Here is a 21300-nt window from a genome sequence, read left to right as displayed (position 1 = left end):
TTTGAATCTCGACCAATACCTATTTAGACATTTACTTACCCGTCAATAATAATTTAATTTGTACATTTATAAATTACGAGTCGTACAATTAGTAATTTACAAAATCGCTATCAGCAAAAAAATATTCAAAGTCATCTGATGTGACCAGAAGACAGTTAAAAAAAGAATCGCGTTCAATTTCGCATTCAGCAAAAAACGTATTTCGAAAAACAACTTTGTCCAAAGTCAACAGTCATGGTACGATAACTGTCTGCGAACGAATCACGTCCCGTTTTGTATTCAGACATTTAATAACATTGTCAATATTATTAATGTGTGTGAAAAGTTCCTAGTTACCGGTCGAAAATTTCAATATTGAAAAAAACAGATTTCAGGACAAAAAATGTCCAAAGTCAACAGAAATGGTAAGATAACTGTCTGATATAGAATCACGTCCCGTTTTGTTTTCAGACATTTAATAACATTGTAAATATTAATAATGTGTGTGCAAAGTATAAGTAACCGGTCGTGCATTTCAATATTGTAAGAAACAGATTTCAGGACAATAAATGTCCAAAGTCAACAGATATGGTAAGATAACTGTCTGATATAGAATCAAGTCCCGTTTTGTATTCAAACATGTAATGCCCTTGTAAATATTAATAACGTATGTCAAAAGTTAACAGTTACCGGTCGTAAATTTCATTATTGTAAAGAACAAGTTTCAGGACAAAAAATGTATGTCAACAGAAATGATCAGATGACGGATTAAAATATAATTTGATCAAATTTTGTAATCAGAGATTTGAGAACACAAACGATTAATTGATCGAATTTGACACTTGATTCATTGTTAAAATTTCGCCACCAATATTTCCAATAGTAATTTTTTATTAACATCCCTCACAATCCTCATATACCGGTAATCAAGCAAAAAATGATATGATGTAAATATATAATTTATGTGAAGTGACGACTAATAGCGCACATTGGCGTTGGAACCACGCACACGCTGTATTTAAAGCATAATCTTAATATTTAAACACAATGGTGGGAGTTACCTTTTCTGCTTCTAAAATTGAGACAACAAAACTAGTTTAACTTTCCCAGCTTGTATGATTAGTTGCGGTAATGATGTGCTTATATGATTGATAAGATATTTGTCGGTTAATTTCTAATATTGATAAAGAAACTCGTTCAATTCCAATGTAAACATTTACTAACGCCGTAAATATGAAGTATGTGTTAGTTTAATTGTAAGCTAGGCCTAAAACAAAGTTGTTTGTTTCCAATAGCAAACCCAATTTTTGTGCCTAAATTTCAAAATTGCAAGGAACATATAATAGGACACAAATGTCTAAAGGCAACATAAATGGTAAGATAACTGCCTGATATAGAATCATGTCCCGTTTTGTATTCAGACATTTTATATTGTAAATATTAATAACGTGTGTGCAAAGTTACAAGTTACCGGTCGTAAATTTCAAAGTTATCGTATATAAATTTCAATAGTGTAAAGAACAGATTTCAGGACAAAAAAATGTCCAAAGTCAACAGAAATGGTAAGAGAACTGTCTGATATAGAATCACGTCTCGTTTTGTATTCAGACATTTAATAACCTAATAAATATTAATAACGTGTGCGCAAAGTTACAAGTTACCGGTCGTAAATTTCAATATTGTAAAGAACAGATTTCAGGACAAAAAATGTCCAAAGTCAACAGAAATGGTAAGAGAACTGTCTGATATAGAATCACGTCTCGTTTTGTATTCAGACATTTAATAACATTGTAAGTATTAATAATTTGTGTTAAAAATTACAAGTTACCGGTCGTAAATGTCAATATTGTAAGAAACAGATTTCAGGACAAAAAATGTCCAAAGTCAACAGAAATTGTAAGATAACTGTCTGATATAGAATCACGTCCCGTTTTGTATTCAGACATTCAATAACCTAATAAATATTAATAACGTGTGCGCAAAGTTACAAGTTACCGGTCGTAAATTTCAATATTGTAAAGAACAGATTTCAGGACTAAAGATGTCCAAAGTCAACAGAAATGGTAAGAGAACTGTCTGATATAGAATCACGTCTCGTTTTGTATTCAGACATTTAATAACATTGTAAATATTAATAATTTGTGTGAAAAATTACAAGTTACCGGTCGTAAATGTCAATATTGTAAGAAACAGATTTCAGGACAAAAAATGTCCAAAGTCAACAGAAATTGTAAGAGAACTGTCTGATATAGAATCACGTCCCGTTTTGTATTCAGACATTCAATAACCTAATAAATATTAATAACGTGTGCGCAACGTTACAAGTTACCGGTCGTAAATTTCAATATTTTAAAGAACAGATTTCAAGACAAAAAATGTCCAAAGTCAACAGAAATGGTAAGATAACTGTCTGATATAGAATCACGTCCCGTTTTGTATTCAGACATTCAATAACTTTGTAAATATTAATAATGTGTGTGCAAAGTTACAAGTTACCGGTCGTAAATGTCAATATTGTAAGAAAAAGATTTCAGGACAAAAAATGCCCTAAGTCAACAGAAATGGTTAGATATAACTGTCTGATATAGAATCACGTCCCGTTTTTTATTCAGACATTCAATAACCTAATAAATATTAATAACGTGTGTGCAAAGTTACAAGTTACCCGGCGTAAATTTCAATATTGCAAGGAACAGATTTCAAGACCAAAAATGTCCAAAGTCAACAGAAATGGTAAGATAACCGTCTGATATAGAATCACGTCCCGTTTTGTATTCAGACATTCAATAACCTAATAAATATTAATAACGTGTGCGCAAAGTTACAAGTTACCACCGGTCGTAAATTTCAATATTGAAAAGAACAGTTTTCAGGACAAAAAATGTCCAAAGTCAACAGAAATGGTAAGAGAACTGTCTGATATAGAATCAGGTCCCGTTTTGTATTCAGACATTTAATAACATTGCAATATTTATAATTTGTGTGAACAATTACAAGTTACCGGTCGTAAATGTCAATATTGTAAGAAACAGATTTCAGGACAAAAAATGTCCAAAGTCAACAGAAATGGTAAGAGAACTGTCTGATATAGAATCAGGTCCCGTTTTGTATTCAGACATTTAATAACGTTGCAATATTTATAATTTGTGTGAACAATTACAAGTTACCGGTCGTAAATGTCAATATTGTAAGAAACAGATTTCAGGACAAAAAATGTCCTAAGTCAACAGAAATTGTAAGAGAACTGTCTGATATAGAATCACGTCCCGTTTTGTATTCAGACATTCAATAACCTAATAAATATTAATAACGTGTGCGCAAAGTTACAAGTTACCACCGGTCGTAAATTTCAATATTGAAAAGAACAGTTTTCAGGACAAAAAATGTCCAAAGTCAACAGAAATGGTAAGATAACTGTCTGGTATAGATTCACGTCCCTTTTTGTTTTCTGACATTTAATGGCATTGTAAATATTAATATTTTGTGTGTGCAAAATTATAAGTCACCGGTCGTAAATTTAAATATTGTAAGAAACAGATTTCAGGACAAAAAATGTCAATGGTATTTAATATAAAATCAAGAAGGCCATGATGCCCCTATATCGCTCACCTGACTTATGTTTTTTCTTTAGACTATAGCTCTATTCCTTGCCACTTCAGAGTGTTTTTCACAATACACATACAAAGACACATTTGCAAATACCCGTCACAATAGCTCAAAGAGATATTATACAAGAGCAAACAAGTATAGCAACAGGCATACACAATTTTTTGACATATCATATCAGCACATATTTATATTTTACAAGAGCAAACAAGTATAGCAACCGGCATACACATAAACATATTTCACAGCAAATTGAACAAGTTATGTTTTTTACACACATCAACAATGCTAAAATACAACCACTCGGAAAGGCCCAGATATTTATCAGATCAACAATTATAAGAGCTCATTAAACCCAAAGACCACACATAAGCATGCAGATGTATATATGCCAATCCGCCAATCAGTTTAAGACAAGTTGCGTTCACAAAATTTTGGGACGATTTCACTACATAATATTGGGGGAAAATAATCAAAGAGCCATAATTCTGTAAAATTTGGTTGCAGCAGAAATTCCATCCTGCATGATCATCTACACAGTAATGGTGTTCATCCCTGCAAGTTTGAGCAAAATCTGCCAAGTGATTGATGAGGAGTTGCGTTCACAATATTTTGGGACTTACAAAAAATCAACAATGGGCTGTAATTCCGTCAAATTTGGTTGCAGCAAAAATTCTCTATTAATAATCATCTTCATAATATGGGTGTTCATCCATGAAAGTTTAATCAAAATCTGTCAATCTGTTAAAGAGGAGTTGTGTTCACAATACTGGGACTTACGTATGTACAGACAAAATTTCAGGATGAACATACGTACGGACGGACAAGGGCAACGCTATATGCTGCCCACTATGTGGAGGGCACAAAAACTGCTTTCACTTTTATATAAGTTCAAGGTTAAAAAGTCCCTTATATTAAGAAATATCAAATTCAAGTTAAAAAACTTGACCTGACCAAAATTGCTATTTTTCAAAAAGTAACAATTTACATACCATTCACATATTTCACTTCAAGTCAAAAATTGAGGCATGTGGGTTTAAATTTTCAGAACACGTTAAAAAAATCCCTCAAACCATTCCTTTAAAATCAACATACACTGATACCACTTCGTTATTACCATTTTTGCATATTTTCAGTCAATATTTCTATTTTGGGGCTTTATTTTCTTCATTAAGTCTTTTAAGAATGTCTGTATTCTGTCCCCATATATAAAATTTGCAATGCTTGAGGAAGTTGTTTTGTGTCATATAAGACAACGAAGCCTTCAATCTCTGCAGTCTGGAGTTTGCTTGCTCCACAACCTGAGAATTAAACTTGGCATAGGCTGGGTACCGCTTCAGTTCATAAGCTGGTCCACAGGCTGAAAAATACAGAAAATACATATGGATTAGGACCAAACTGGATTTTATTATTATAATAGCGAGTTAAATAATGAAAATTTGTTTTTAAAAACCTATTTTGGTTTCATTTTAATCCATGCAATCAATCCCCAGCAAGGTCTTGATACAAGGTACTATCCAACCAAGTTTCATGTTGACATGTCAAGCCAAACTCAAGTTATTGAGCGGAAACCATGATACGGATCAATTCTTTTTTTTTTAAGTCAGTTATCTTGACCTCAGAGATCCTTAAAGCAATCCGAGGCGAGGTCTCGTCATTCATTAGCATCCATTAAATCGAGTTTCATTAAGTAAATAGACATAGTTTTTCAATGAAACAGATTTTAGATTTCATTTTAAAGTTACCATGGAAACCTCAATTTTGTCTGACAAAAACGCAAATAACATGCTTATTTGTTATTTCCCCATATGGATCCATATCAACATACAGAATTTAATTAACAATGCTTCAACAATTGTTTTCAATTAAAATATTATCCAGAATTGTCTTACCTACAGATGGACACACTAAATATTCTTTAAAAAAAACATGCATATTTCCCAATGGCCCTCTATCCACATAGTACAAAGTTTCAGCACCATAGGTTGATAACAGTTGGTTCTACTTTTTAAGTTATTGCAGGATCTAGATTTTAGTTTTTAATTATTTTTTTATTCTAAATATTTCTTAACACACTAACAGCCATTTTGTTAATCGTTCAAGCCAATTTTCCTTTTTTTAAAAATCATTTAGTCATTCATCTGGAACTTTGTGAGCTACAACAACTAGTTGTTTCAGAGAAGTTAAAAAAAACAACAATTTTTGACACATATGTAAGTATGGACACGTGTTATGCTTAATGCCTCCCAATCAGTGGATCCATAAACAGAGAAATTCTAGTTTGCACTTAAGGTAGTAAAACATAAACAGTTAAAGAACTAATTGAATATAACCTGTGTGATTTTTGAAGTGTAAACTGTCCACCTTAAACTGAGTATGTTTGAAGAACACAGGATCCCTGTTCAAGCAGTATTCGTGAAGTGAACAGGCATTGTCGTACACAACCATTTTAGGTGCTGAAAAAATAACACCAGAAACAAACTAAAAATTTTCCAACAGAAACAAATTTTTGATATTTAATAGTATTGAGCAACAGTTCACAATGGCAGTATTGTTCTCACAGAAAGAAATGCTCATTAAAGCAAACAAAGAGGACTACTGTTTATTGCTTGTACCTGTTGGAAATCTGGTGCGCAGCAGAGTGAATGGTACATCTGGGGATTCACAAAACCGCATAACCTCAAAGCCATAGCAAATCCCTAAACAAAACAACATGTGTCAGTTAAATATGCAACCAGCAACAAAGAATTTTCTTCCTAAGAAGTTTTATTCCAGATTTTAAGTGGTTCTATAATAAAATAGCTTTTTTTTCGAAAAATCTTCACAATATTTACTTATACCAGTGCTACAACCATAAAGCATATATTTTTTATTACGAGTTATCCAAAAAACTAATAATCAACTACATGTACCATGTAGACAGTACAAAGTGAAGATCCCAGGTAGCAGTCTTGGATGACCTTTAGCCAACTTTCTACACATATCATCCTTGGTGCGTTTTCTTCCATCAGCAGTATAAACCCCTCTTTTTCTGAACTGGGATAAACAGGGGTATACTTCCAGTTCATTTTGCTGTTCATCGGGCAATTCCATCGGACATGGTGCTTGCATAAAAGGTTGAAACACCTTACTACTCATGTAAGCCATGCAGTCCAGGAACAATTTGAAAGGAAATTTGTTTTTTATTTTTTTCAAAATATCAAAGATGACAGGTACTTTGTTTTGAATCATATTTAATTCCAAGTCAGATGAAAATAATTTTTCTTCTTTAGCAAATGATTTGCATAAGGTGTCAACAATATCTTCATCAGGTGGGATAAATGATGAAACTGGATTTGGTGAAGCAAGAACTTTTACAAAATCTTTCCAAATTGCATTTACAATTATTCTTTGGTCCACAACTTTACTTTCGCCCAGGATATGCTCCACAAGGTCAGACATTGGAGCTGAACCTGTATCTGACCTGATGGCTTCCAACAGACTAGTTGATCTGGAGTTTTCTATGCCACAAGTCACATACTGTTGCAAGATCCTTCTCACCGTTGCAGAAAATATTGTTCTTTCTTTAACCCTTGACGTAAGAAGAAAACATGTGAAATCGAACAATAATACAATCACAATAACCAAAATGCAAAATTAAGTGCATGTTTACATTAGTAAATGATCTTGTATCTCAGGTTCATAAACTATTCTTAAGACTAGAAATGCGTCACAGACACGGATGCAACCCTCCCCCACCCACACACGCAAGTATTTTGAAAATCAAACAAAGATCAGAAACCACTGAGATGAATAGGGTTTTACAAAGATTTTTGTCAAAGTTACATAGCACTGTTTGACCTTGACCTTGACATCAGCATCTCGAGTCTTTCAGCCAACACATCATATGTGTGGTTCATACTCATGCAAAGTATTATTAAATCTGACAATATATAACAAAGTTATTGAGCGGACACGACCTATGTCATGATAAGGACTTAACATTGATTTTTGTCAAAGTTCAATGGCTCCATTTGCTCTAGACCCCAATATGAGCATCCCGAGTTTTTTACGTGACACATCATACACTTCATGCCAAGTATTATTGAAATCCGACCACCTTTAATGAAGTTATTGAAGTGGACACGAACCATTGTGATTTTCCGCACGCACATACATACACACACATGATCAGAGTAAGCACTATATGCACAATGCTATTCATGGCCAGGGCATTAAAACCTAAACATACATTCAAAGCGATATATTGGCCTAGCATTCATTTAAAAAAAAGCAAATTCCTTGAATTGATATCCCCGCCAATATGCTTCTGGACACAAAAGTATTATATTTGACACTCAAATAAGCATTTGTTCAAGATACAAAGGGCCATAACTCGTTTATTAACAGATGGTGTACAATGCCATTTGGCGTGCATCATTCTCATTCCATATACATACTCATACTAAGTTTCAATGAAATCCGCCAAAACATTTCCAAGATATGGCTCCGAACGGACGGACGGAAAGATGGAAGGACGGACAACGTCAAAACAATATCCCTCCGCCTATGGCGGGGGGTTAAAAAGGGAGCTTGTCAATGTGTTTTAAGTTTGAATGTGAGAGAGATGACCTTACTCATAAACTTTTACCTGTACAGCAAAGCAAACTGTCACCAGGCAGATTAACTATTTTTTTAAGTCAATTTATCAAGTTTATCTTTAATACATTAAAACTTTACAAATGGCATCATGCAGATATCATAGCAGAGCAAAATCTATAACTGAACTTCTTTATTGAAATAGTAAACCCACTCAGAAGCAAAGTGAGAACTGCTATGTGGAAACAGCATAAAACCAGAACAGCCTGCTAGTCACTTGCAGTCTGTTCAGGTTTTATGCTGTTTGCTGCTCATCAGTACATGTACCTAAGGGTTGGAAATGAAGCCTGTAAAAAAAACTTGAATCTATTAAGAAAGATCTTTAATAAAATTTAAATTTCTTTGGGACTTCAAATGCGCACAAATATGTATCTAATTGGTAAAGGGTTAACTGACAATTATTTAGTATCTATTAACATTGCTTACTTGTTTGGGTTCTTTTTGTCGTACGGCTCTCCAGGCCGATCAATGGATGACATCAATTCACCCCATGACATTAAATGCTTCCGGAAAGAAACTGAAGTAGCATCCATGACAACTGAGTCTGGGTAGGGACCCACAATCAGGACAAAAAAATGAGCTGTTGTAATCAATGTCCAGAAGATCCAGGAAGGCATACCATGCTGACTTAAAATCATCATATGATGGGACATTAGCATGACCAGCATCTTTGTATGTCCTACATAGCACTGAATACTCTGTGTAAATTGTTGTCCTGAAAAAGTAAACAATCCTCATATATATGTCTTTATAAGTACGTTTTATTATAATCAATACCAAAAGGATTTACCATTAAGCACACATACCGGTACACACTCACACACTCATGCACACACACAAATGCAACTTCTCTAACTTCAGTAATCCTGATAAATTTTATTTGAATTAACTATATTCATATAGGTCAACTACTGAAGCACTTATAAGCTAAAATGCAATTAAAACAAAGCAACTATTTGCACATACTTTCCTGTGAGGTAGTAATACATGAATCTCCTCAGTATTTCATGACAAATGACAAACTGTCTCATATTTAAAATACAGACAGAAAGGCCGTCAAAGTCATACATCCTGCTACAGGTTGGACATTTTTTTCTTGACACTGTGAATATAATATATCAATGACATAAAAACATTCATATTCATATAAACAATATCTACATCAAAAGCTGTAACAAACTCGTTAGCAAATTGCATCTAAAAATGATCAGTGCTAAGGGTGAGGCTAAATAATAGCAAAGGCTGCAAAATTCAAATAATGCACTTAATAATCGTATTCAAACAACCTTCGACGAAAGAGTGTTTACTAATTACTTACTTTTTCCTCTTACTATTTGATTGACAAGATAGACACGACATTCATGTACATTGACCTCTAAGCTGGTTCCACAATCCTCACATTCCAATGCATCAGGGCATAAACTACATCATTATTCCTTTCAAACATAAATCTGTCAGAAACAGGCATCTGATATTGATTTTGCATTTCTGTTGATGAAACAAATGGTATTTTGAGAGTTGAAAGACATTGTTTGCTATAACTCTTTTTTTCAGAAGCCGATGTAACTGTAATATTGGCTGCTTCTATGGTCCGAGTGTGAGAACAATGTGAGTGAGGACAAACAAGACATCTTGGTTCTCTACCTGATGTGGAAACAATGCCATAATCATCTGCATGCCACACACAATAAAGACCATTCTTCAACAGCACAACATTCTGAAAAAAACAAAAAACAAGAAGAAATTTGTCACAAACATAAATGCTTTTAGAACACGACAATTGTAACAATCCAATCAGCATACATGTTTGAAAGATTTAAATAAACCAATGCAAGAAACTTGGGAAAAACAACAATTCTAGGTTATGAAGTACGATGAGTTTCATGACAAAGTTGAGAATTTAAAGAAACAAGAGATGTGTTTGTCAGAAACACAATGCCCCCTACTGTGCCGCTTTGATATGTTTTTTCACCACTTAAAATGTGTAGCTCCATGATATAATGCATCCCAAATATAAAGTTGCTATGTGAAATGACATAGAAGTTATGAGCATTTTTCAAAACCTAAATGCGAAACCTAAATGCAGTTTGACGGAAGGACAGACGGAGGGACGGTCCGATCACTATATGCCCTCCTTCCGGGGCATAAAAAAAGAACAAGTAGTAAGTTAATAGAGTAATTACTCTAACAAATGTTTAGATTTTTTCTTACCTGCTTGTGTCAATGAAAAGTGGGAAAGAAAGAGACTAAATACTCATGCTGTTGCAGAAAACATGAAAATCAACTTGATGGTTTGCTTAGAAAAGTTATAAAATATTACAAAGAAACTTGAATACATATACTGGTAGCTTTACCTCAAAACTTGACGTGATTGGCTGTCCATCAAATTCATCAAAAACCTCAACTTCAGCCTCTAGTAATGGAAACCAAATCAACATCCAATAACAAGCAGTTTAACTTTTATCATGTTTAAGGACAAACAGTAAGCCCAAAATTGTTAAACAATGGACGATTTGTAAAATTAACTTACATATACATTGTAAGTTTACCACAGCATGCCAGGTAAATCCAAAATATAATTTTTGTCTAGTTGTAAAGTGACCTGGACCCTATAAAAAATCTACCCATTAATACAATTTAAATAGTAGAAAAACATGCATGTACATAAACAATGTTACAATTAAACATTTACCTGTAATAGTTGGGATTATTCCAATTATGGAATCAAAAGTGTTCAAAATTGCAATGCCTATTTTGATATGTTGACAAATGGGCCATCTGTCTGTAAATTCTACAAACAAACAATATTAAGGCAGAATTTGCAATAAACCAATTTATAACATTGCAAAATTCAGCTTTATACATTAGTAAAAACAACACACAACTAATGTTATATAACTAAACACTGCACAGGCATTACCATGGTAGGTTATATGCATCTTTCCTTGAAAGCAGCTTATCATATCTGAGCGATCTTTATTGCATGTACATTTCCACAACCATGCCAAGTCATCACTGAATTTACACCCATCTCTTTGAAGAATATGGAATACGCTAGGCTGTTCAAAATAAAATATTTGTACAGATTGTTTAACGGGAGATATGAACAGAATAATAAGTGATGATCTTTCAATTTATCTCACATATTAAAACTTAAAAGATACAATATAAAGGGATGTAGAATCTGAATAGCAAAACAAATGCATAAATATGCTGTTTATATTGTTTCGTTTGATAGAAATTATTAAATTCACATCAAAACAATTATAAGCTTTGCTTACGCAAAGTGGCTAGAATGTTTCTGACTTGAATTTTATTAAATCTGTAAATCAACAAGGTTGATTAATATAAAGCAAATTATTGCTATGTGTCGTTGGTATGGCACAGTGGTTATCCTCTTACTCCAGAAGGTCCAGGTTAATAATATTTGGTTCATATCATTTGACCCGTTATGTGAGAGGTTTCAAGACATGAATCAAACAACAACAAAAAAATCTAATTGTCGAGGGCATGGAACCTGTTTAAATAATAGTTTTAACACACCATTATCAACAAGAGCACTATCATGGCCTTAAAAAAATCGCTTAGATTCTGAAATACAATAAATCCATGCTGTTGGGAAATAATTAAACAAATGTGAAAAAAGCTAGAACTGAATTGTAGTCTTTTCAGCCATTACCTTTAGAGATGATTTTTCAACATCAAAATCTTGCATAGCATAAGTTTTGTACTGATCATCCAGGTGAAAAAATCCATTTTGTTCCAGCAAAAGGTTCCTATATATTTCATCACACGACAGCTGATCAACACAAGTTGCAATCTCAGTGATCTGTGAAGCGTTTTCCTGAAATTATGTGTACATGTAAATTAGTCAATCAGATTGAGCTTGTTTAAATTCATTTTTTAACTAATTTGTGCAGGAAAAATGGGTTTATTATTATACTTAGTTGTAGGAAGAGAATAACCAGCAATTAAATTATAATTGTCGTCTAAAATAATAATTCCAATAGAAATGCCATCTAAAATAATCTAAATGGTCACCACTGTGCCTTCATTTTCATGAACTTCTAAACAAATCTTTTTAGAGCCTGAAGGGCAAGATTCGATGCCAGCTGGTCGTCCAGTGTTCCTGGGATCTCTTCCTTCTTTCCCTTTCAAAGCCACAATCTTTGAGAAGTCATATTTGGTACTGCTGTGGGAGGGTTGACTGTCACGCTTTAAGTCAGCAGCACGAATTCTCCCCTAAAAAGTATAAATAATCACATTGTTACAGCTTAGGTTGTGTAAAAACCTTTATTTTAACACTTATTAAAAATTCTTAAAGCTATCATAGATAAAAAGATAAAAAGTATTAGAAAACAGAGCAGGTGAAAAAACTTGCTTATTTATAATATTAACCTTTTTCTTTGTTCCGTCCATTTTTCATGTACAATTATCTGACGACTTTGGAGAAGATTGCCACTCTTGACATCCTTTCTGTTGAAGAAAAGTAACATGACAGCTAAAAAGAGAAATAAACAATCTAAGCATATTTTCTTAATTTGCAATTGTCACACTTTATGTGACAATGACCTTGACCTTGACCTAGTGACCCCAATTTCAATAGTGGTCATCTTTTGTTCAAGGCCAACGCACATGGGAATTTTTAAGCCAATAAGTGAATTTGTTGACCAGTTAATGATCGGAATCGATTTTCACTCTCAGTGTGACAATGACCTTGACCTATGATCTTGTGACCCCAATGTCAATAGTGGTCATGTTGTGTCCAAGGCCAATGTGAAGTTTCAATTGACAAGTTATTGATCGGAAATGATTTTAATGCTTAGTAAGACAGTAACCTTAACCTTTGACCTAGTGACCTTAATTTCAATAGGGGTCATCTACTGTCCAAGTCCAATGCACACGGGAAGTGTCAAGTCAATCGTGCAATCCGTTCACAAGTTATGAATCGGAAACAATTTTCACACAGTAGGATAGTGACCTTAACCTTTGACCTAGTAAGCCTATTTTGAAAGGGGTCATCTAATGTTCAAGGCCAATGCACATGGCAATTAGTCAATACCTTGACAAGTTAGTTATTGATCGGAAATGATTCACACTCTTAGTGTGACAGTGACCTTGACATTTGACCTAGTACCCCAATTTCCATACGGGTCATCTACATGTACTGTCCAAGGCCAATGCAAAAGTGAAGTATCAAGCAAATCGGTCAATCAATCCATTCACAAGTTATTGATCTAAAACTACATGTAACTGGTCTACCGACAGACAGACCAACCGACCAAACCAACACCCAGCAAAACAATATACCCCGAAGAGGGGCATACAAATTGACATGTACAGTACATGTGTGCGGATTTTTTTTCTGATCTGTACATCGGGTATATTTAATATTTTTACGGTATTGTTATAGTGAAATTATGGGCCAGGAAGAGCATGTGTAATGTTTTCAACATTCACAAAAGTGTGTGCTTGTGTGTCACAAATGGGTATTAAAAAAAATTGCAAGTTAAATTACACATATTTTGTGTTCCAGTAGTAGATTTGGGCCTTAAACAAATCTTAATGTCAAATTACCTGACTGATGGTTTTCCCCATATATCATTAAGTGTTGTTTTACCTGTTTATCAGCACTGTGGAGAAAATTTGCATTAGAAGTGAGCATAAAAAATGTAAATGGAGTTTTAAACATAAATCAATCAATCAATAAGTTGATCAAAACGTTAATGGCTTATAACAGCTTATACATAGACTGCAGACAAATTTTGTAATCGGAATGCTTTGGAGATTACCTAAAAATGTTTTGTGTCATTTCTTGCTTGTTATGAATTAACTGTACACAATACATGAAAAACAAAAATAAACAATAGCAAAGTGTAATAAACATTGTTTTGTTTGAAATAAACGATAGCAAATGTAATGAATGTTGTTTAATGTATGTGATTAAGTTAAAAAGTAAGTTTTAAAATAACACAGATAATATAGATATCTATTATATGCAATGTCTAATAATGAAGTAATAATGTGACTTTGCTTAGTTTTTTTATTATTTCTTTTTCTATTTATTTATACGAATACAGTGTGTATGTACATTTCTGTTATACTTATTTTAGAACTCGACTCATATAAATTGATGGCACTCAATCTATTGTCAACCTTTTAATTGAAGCTTTATTCATTGGAACTTAAGAATTGTTACTTTATATTTATGAAACGGGACTGAGGAAATCTGTGTCCTTCTTATAAATATCACAACACAATTGCTTGCTGCGTTTACTCTTTTATTCATTTATAGTTCTCATAATTTTCCACAAATTCCATCTTCCTATATTGCATTCTTAAGCATTCCTTCATAACTCTATTAAATTCTTACCTTTGTTTCTAAGCTTTCCAACTGACTCTCTAACTTGTAACTGACTTTCTCACTATTTCTTACTGACCTCTACTTCCTTCCTTTTTTTAACTCACTTCTTACTCTTTGAAATCCCTAATATCAAGACACACCCAAACATCTCACTGACCAATCATATCTATCTCTCATCCAACATACAGTACCTTACTTCCTTACTTCTATAAGACTGTATTATTAGCACCTAGTTTAAGAATCTTTAGATCTTTGGTCACAGTCATTATTATAGCTAGGGCTGATAAGCATACAGTCCAGCATACAGTCTACATCTTGAGTGTGAATTCAACATGAGAAGACTTCCAAGACTGTAACTACACACAATGTAATCAATAATCACAGTTAAACATGTGGTTCCAAGTACCTTCTACTGCCATTCAGTAGACAAAACAAATCCATATTCAAAGCATATTCACAGAAATGAATTCAATCTCTTTAAAACTGTAACTTTGATATTGTATGAATGTATCATGCACTCAATAAAAAATCAAATAATAATAAAATAATATTTGCAATTTTGTGACATTTATATAATTATAACTTCATAAAACAAAGGCTGTTTGTAAAACACGCATGCCCCAAATGGGCTGTCAGTTGTAGTGGCAGCCATTGTGTGAGTCGTTAAAAAACATTTTACTGCTTCAGGTCACTGTGACCTTGACCTTGACCCTGAAAATCAATATGGTCATCTGCCAGTCATGATCAATGTACCTATGAAGTGTCATGAACCTAGGCCTAAGCGTTCTTGAGTTATTATCCGGAACCATTCTACTGTTTCAAGTCACTGTGACCTTGAACCTTGACTTTACTAGCTAGAGACCTGAAAATCAATAGGGGTCATCTTCCAGTCATGATCAATGTACTATGAAGTTTTATGATCCTAGGCATACATGCCAGACGTCCCGATCTTGGAGGGACAGTCCTGCTTTTGGGCTGTTTGTCCCCGGCGTCCCGATGTGACACAATTCGTCCCGACATTCGTAAAACACGACCTACGTTCTATAAGTTCACAATAAACTTCGCTAATCAAGCTCTGCCTGGCTGAATACCATCGCTAATCTCTTTATTGCCCCAATTAAACAAACCATACCTACTAGTCAAGTGATCCAGTGTTGTTTTTTGACACCTTATCAGTGATCTTATCGGCAAATTATTGATTTTATCCGCTTTCACACTGTGGTGTTTTATGATAGGGGTCACTAATTGCTAGCGATATGATGCATCATAGTGAATTAAAAGCAAGCTGACGCGGGCTGCCCTCGGCGTTGGCAACGCGGGGGAAACTCCGCGTTTTACGAGATAACGATCATTTAATTTTGTTTGACTTCCTGATTTCAAATAAAATTACAGTTATTACAAGTACATACATGTACATGTAGTATAATATTTACAATTAAAAAAACCCACCAAGATAGATCGATCCCGACGTGGTTGTAGAAGTAGTTGTTGTATAGAAAACTCGTTGATTTCACGACAAACAATACGTCGTCTTTTTATTTAATCCAAAGTTTTCATGTTAGCAGGTGATTTTCTATACTAAACATGTAAACAAATGACCAGGACCGTAAAAATCCTCGCAAATCTGTGTGAATTGACAGTTTGACGTAATCAAAGAAAAGCCGCTTCCTGTCTAAGGCATAACTTACTTCAAGTAAACAACGTTCAACGAATGCATAAGGAATGGTTTTAATTGTCGGAACAAAGTCAATTCTCTGCTCGCTAATGCATTTATTTTCTCTTTGTAGGTAGGTTATTCCATTGATTGCTAAAAGAAGGTGGTAACTATTGAGTTGATAGTTGCATTTAATATTCACAGTTGTAGTTCTTGTTGCGTCGACATTCAAAACAATGTTTACCAGTAATTATGGACCAAATCGACAGAGTGACATTCACATATGTCAATCCCTTTTGTCAAAACAATCGCAGACAGCAGTCTACACAAAAGGTCAGTATAACAAGCTTTGCGTGTTTTCATAACATCAAACACTTAAAATTACTGTTAAAATAATTACTCTACTAAAATATACCGTAACGATAAAGATTCGACGTGTTCGATTTGAAATTATTTTGGAGGAAATATCAACTTATTCGCGATATTATTCGCATTGAACGATTACACATGGCCCTCTGTCCCAAATGGATGCCCCCGAAATTTCAGGTTAATGATTCAATCCGCATAGTGCACATGTGTGTTTACTTCTGGAAATGTCTGTGTTCATGAAAATTCTGAAACACATTTATCGTCAATTTTTGCCAGAAATAATGAGATTTGTAAGTAATATACTGATTACTGACTACGGTAAATGTGACATGATTGATCGTTCTATGTGTCCCGCTTTTTGGTCAAATGTGCTGACATTTTTTAATGTAAATGTCCCAATTCGGACATGAACATTTCTTGCATGTATGATCTAGGTCTAAGTGATCTTGAGTAATCATCCGGAAACCGTTTAGAGGATGGACCGACCAACCGACATTTGCAAAACAATATAACCCCTCTTCTGCAATGATGGTCATACAAATTAATAATCTAGGACAGTAGGAGACAATTCCAGAAACCTTTTTTTTTTTCCGTTGCCTCAACATCAGTCTGTGTGGTTTTTACAGCCGGATAAGTGTCATATCATTTCATTGATATTAACAAGAGATTCCAGAGTTTCATTACATTTTTTCAGCAAATAAGAAACGTGGCTATTTAAACGTGATAATCATAGTTCCACAGCTCGCTTGCGACTGCACAATAATGTTCTGAATAGCTACAGCAAGAAATAACTACAAATTTAACGCCATTTTGTGCAGCTGTTAAATCTTTCATTCATAATAATAGGTTTGTGTACTGACGTCACTGTTAATTGTGTTCCGTTTTTTTGGACCCGCTTGATGGCGACGAAGCACCAAGCATATAATTATTGTTATAATTATTGCAACTAATATGATCACTAACACTATGATCGGAATGATCCAGTTCAGATTGGAGGTCGCAAGTACCTCTTTAGGCGCGATTATCGGCAACACAGTTTCCGCTTTAATCGGATTAAGCGTGTTGGAATAATTGTATTTGCAAATATCGCGAAAATAAATAGTGATTATAAAGTATATGCTATATAAGTGATTTTCTGTCAGTGCCCCTTTGGTGTATGGTTCCCGTTCGTACGTTTTGTCACCAATCACGAATACAGTTCTCATCAGAAGCTCAGACTGGTAAAATTCCTTATTATTTTTGCCCGGAATTTCATTAATCCCAGGGCACGTACTGTTACTATTACTAGTAGCGCGAGCAGGACGCGCCGTAACGTCATCGATTGCGAGCAGGGTACCCGTACGCGTAGGCCGTTGACGTCATAACCTCCGGTTCTAGCGCGGACGGTTATGTTGAGGCGGTCGTGTTGAGCACTTCCGGTACCTTTGGCCTGGGAGGATCAGGCTGCTCGGTGGAGAAGGTCAGGATAACTGGTTCCCCGTATCCGGCAGGGCTCCAAGCGACGATTGGTGAAATCATAGAAAGTACCGGGCTTCATATTACGACACTACGCGAAGTGTTATTTGTCTGCAGAGTATTCTTTGTTTCAGATAGCACTCCCTTTTCTTCATAGCTCACCTGTAAATTAAAGAACAGAAATAATAGGTCATGGAACATTCGTTTTAAATACGTACATATGTGTGAACATCTGCTTGCAATAAAGACGTATGCGGGGTATGTCAGATTTTAAGTAAAACGAGTGTACAGCACTGAAATGACCGTACGTTATATGATCAGTCACAGAGTCGTCGGCGTTTTTGCCACGTCAGTTTCAGACAGGTCTCATTTCTGACATCGACGTCGGACGTGACGTTGGTTGACGCTAAGGGAACAGACTTCAGCGTTGTCAGCGACTGGACGTTTGTCGTGTTTCCGGCCGCCTGCACGGGTGCTTGCCGTGGCCTGAAAAGTGAGCAAACATTGATTAAGTTCGGGCGACTTTAAAAAGTTCAATTTTACTTTAGTCAATCTTATGTTTGCCTGGTATGTATACAAAACGAAAAAGCAAGCATGTGGTATCGCTTTGATTATAATTATTGGTAGATTGGTATACTTCAAAACAACGCAAACTTAAAAAAAAAATGATATAGTATTTCCACACCATGAATCATTGCATGTCACAGTACATTTAAGGAACATTTACACAATTATACAAAACATATACTTGGATCTTACAAAGTTGCTTTTGTTAACACAAATTATAGCATTGCTGTCAACATTTGTTGAGATGCTTTTGACATTAAAATCACATTTCATGTTTAAGGATGCTTCTTCAAAAAACATTGAATAAATCAAGCTCTTTAACATTTCTTGACTAACGCATAAGCATTTATAAAAATCAAAGCGCTGAAGGCACTGATTTTTTTCTCTGTTGTATAATCTTAGACGCAACTCTGTTTTCAAAATTATGTTATAGCTTTTTATATCGCAAGTTTGAAATGACCACAACCCATTCAAATTTATAAAGAGTGTCTTAAAGCACAGGTCGAGATGTGTTTTTTTTTCAAATCATTGATACAGATAATCAGTGTGCACAGGCTAATCTTATTTGACATGCATTAAGCCCCGTTTCCCTGAAAGCAGCCAATATGTACAGATTTCAACGATAAACACTAGGCTGGCCAACGTTGTCTTACAAGCTGTGAAATACTTTTGAATACATACACACTATGTAGTGTACCAGTGGGAATTATAAACAGGCAGATGCGGTGGTTAGAGCAGACGCTCCTAGCATTCGTCTCTGCTCCTAACATTTGTCATCTGCTTAATTTTACTGCAGTTATCTACACAGGCAGTCACGGGTTACGGTTCCTAGCGTACTTAACGCAGACTGACTTGCAAAATTGCCTCTACATTATTTGTGAGCTAACGCTCACAAATAACAAACCATACGATGAGTTAAAAAAAATATAAGTAAAAGTTTCAACAACTCCACCAACGGACTGCCGTTGGTTTCCGACGCGACTCCGAACAAGGCGTACCTCTATGAAATACTCCGTGAGAGGTTCCAATCCAGGCACTGTGAACGTGTAGAAGAGTGACACCGGACTGGAAGCTTTGGCTGCGACTCACACTTCCGGTTTCATTGCGCTTAAACACGCGCACGGACAGCAGCGTCAGTACGCCGTTAGTTACGTCAGGAACGCGTACAGTGACGGTGATTGACGTCGCCGCTGCGGTAATTTTCTCGATACTCGGTGGCCCCGGCACTATAGCATACACATTTGCTACTTAAACGTTGAATACAAGAATTCTCAAATGGCTTATATTGCTATACATATGGACAATTGTTTTTAGAAAGTATTTACACAAGTACATGTACTACGAATTTACTCTGTTAACATGTTCGCATTTTAATTGTTATTCTGACACAAATATACCAACCGAGCAATACCACACGGAAACAGGATCACGTCCACAAGTGAAAGGCACGCAGTCGTTAGTTGACTCTAAACATACCTCCTTCTGCAGTCGTGAACTCGGTCAGGTTCGACATGTTGGGGCCTGCACCAAGGCTGTTCTCGAAGACCACGGTTTATACCGTACTTCGTGTAAGGCCTGAAAATGTTCGTCTTCAATCTTAGTACAAAGTACAGTATTGCTATTTTCAAGCCAGGAAATCTACCATAAATTATATGAACAGCCAAAATAAGTATGCAAAGACAACAGACAACAATATAAGCAAAAATAATAAACTACATGTACATGTTAACTTAACAGACACATCCATATATTGTGATTAAAAATAGGCAAACCTTCGTACTATTTTTCTAATACAACTAAACAAACTTTTTTCAATCACGATAGTTTTTTCTCTACGAAGCCGAAAGATTAATTCATTAAAAGGTTGACTTTACATAGGTTCATGTACACCATTGCAATTTCTTTTACAACATTCATATAATTTATTAACAAGAGCACCACATAACGGGTGCCACGCTTGGCTGCAAAAGTTTGTCAGATTTTTTAAGAGGTTACCGTGACCTTGACCTAGTGACCCAAAAATGGGTGTGGAGTGTATAACTCATCAAGGTTCATCTGCATATGAAGTTTCAAAGTTGTAGGTGGAAGCACTTTATTTTAGAGCCAATGTTAAGGTTTTAGCACGACGCGGCGGACGACACGACACGACACGACGATCTGGCTATGGCAATAGCTCGGGTTTTCTCCGAATACAGCCTCGCTAAAATTTAAATAAACGCACTTTATGCATTCGTCTGGTAGATGAATATATCGCGGTTGTTGATGTAATCCTCGTGATTGACGTGTCGTTGAGCACAAGCTGGAGTGACGTCATCATGTTGAACACGTACACGCGGTATTGCCGCAAGCTTCCGTGACGTAAGCTGCAGTTTAAGGGCGACCATTGGATGACGCCACCTGTCTTTGTGACGTCAACAACGCGGACATTCTCTACTTTTCCCAAAGGGCTAGGTACTAAATGACGCAAACAATTTCACCAGTTATAAAGAGTTGATTCAAACACAGCATGGAGCTTTAGGCCAAAGGCAATGGCAATCTTTTGGGCGATATTGTGTTTTCAATTTAAGGAAGTTGCAATTACATCCCAAATAGAATATGATGTTTAAAACATCAAGATGTGTTTCTATCGAACAAGCGATAAATTGTGTTAAAATAAGTAGATTCGTTA

At 35.1% G+C, this 21300-nt stretch overlaps 1 protein-coding gene across 3 annotated transcripts; it reads right to left on the bottom strand.

Moving 5' to 3' along the window:
* Window positions 1-1233: 1233 nt before the first annotated feature.
* Window positions 1234-17820, bottom strand: LOC127838876 (uncharacterized). 3 transcript variants are annotated; one of them, XM_052366901.1, is made up of 14 exons: window positions 17189-17820; window positions 12622-12695; window positions 12265-12465; window positions 11903-12067; window positions 11144-11282; window positions 10916-11014; window positions 10578-10636; window positions 9542-9940; window positions 9190-9325; window positions 8650-8938; window positions 6498-7156; window positions 6201-6284; window positions 5919-6041; window positions 1234-4945 (listed from the first exon to the last, which is right to left on the bottom strand). In XM_052366901.1, the coding sequence occupies exons 10-14, from the start codon at window positions 8889-8891 to the stop codon at window positions 4731-4733; spliced, it is 1323 nt and encodes a 440-aa protein (XP_052222861.1). In that variant the 5' UTR covers window positions 8892-8938; window positions 9190-9325; window positions 9542-9940; window positions 10578-10636; window positions 10916-11014; window positions 11144-11282; window positions 11903-12067; window positions 12265-12465; window positions 12622-12695; window positions 17189-17820; the 3' UTR covers window positions 1234-4730. The 3 variants fall into 2 exon arrangements, with proteins under 3 accessions (XP_052222861.1, XP_052222864.1, XP_052222863.1); XM_052366903.1 differs by lacking the exon at window positions 17189-17820 and having other exon boundaries at window positions 12622-14940.
* Window positions 17821-21300: the final 3480 nt, after the last annotated feature.

The sequence above is a fragment of the Dreissena polymorpha genome, chromosome 7 (assembly GCF_020536995.1).
Source record: "Dreissena polymorpha isolate Duluth1 chromosome 7, UMN_Dpol_1.0, whole genome shotgun sequence".
Taxonomy (NCBI): Eukaryota; Metazoa; Mollusca; class Bivalvia; order Myida; family Dreissenidae; genus Dreissena; species Dreissena polymorpha.
Note: the sequence above shows the minus strand (reverse complement) of the source record. Positions and strands in the feature narration are given on the sequence as shown.

What these genes read in the sequence shown, in the direction of transcription:
- LOC127838876 (XM_052366901.1), bottom strand. Translation starts at nt 8,891, where the DNA reads ATGCTGGTCATGCTAATGTCCCATCATATGATGATTTTAAGTCAGCAT. An exon ending in GACAAAAAGAACCCAAACAA is followed by an intron (nt 7,157 to 8,649) that starts GTAAGCAATGTT and finishes TCTTACGTCAAG; the next exon opens with GGTTAAAGAAAGAACAATAT. An exon ending in ACACTTCAAAAATCACACAG is followed by an intron (nt 4,946 to 5,918) that starts GTTATATTCAAT and finishes TGTATTTTTCAG; the next exon opens with CCTGTGGACCAGCTTATGAA.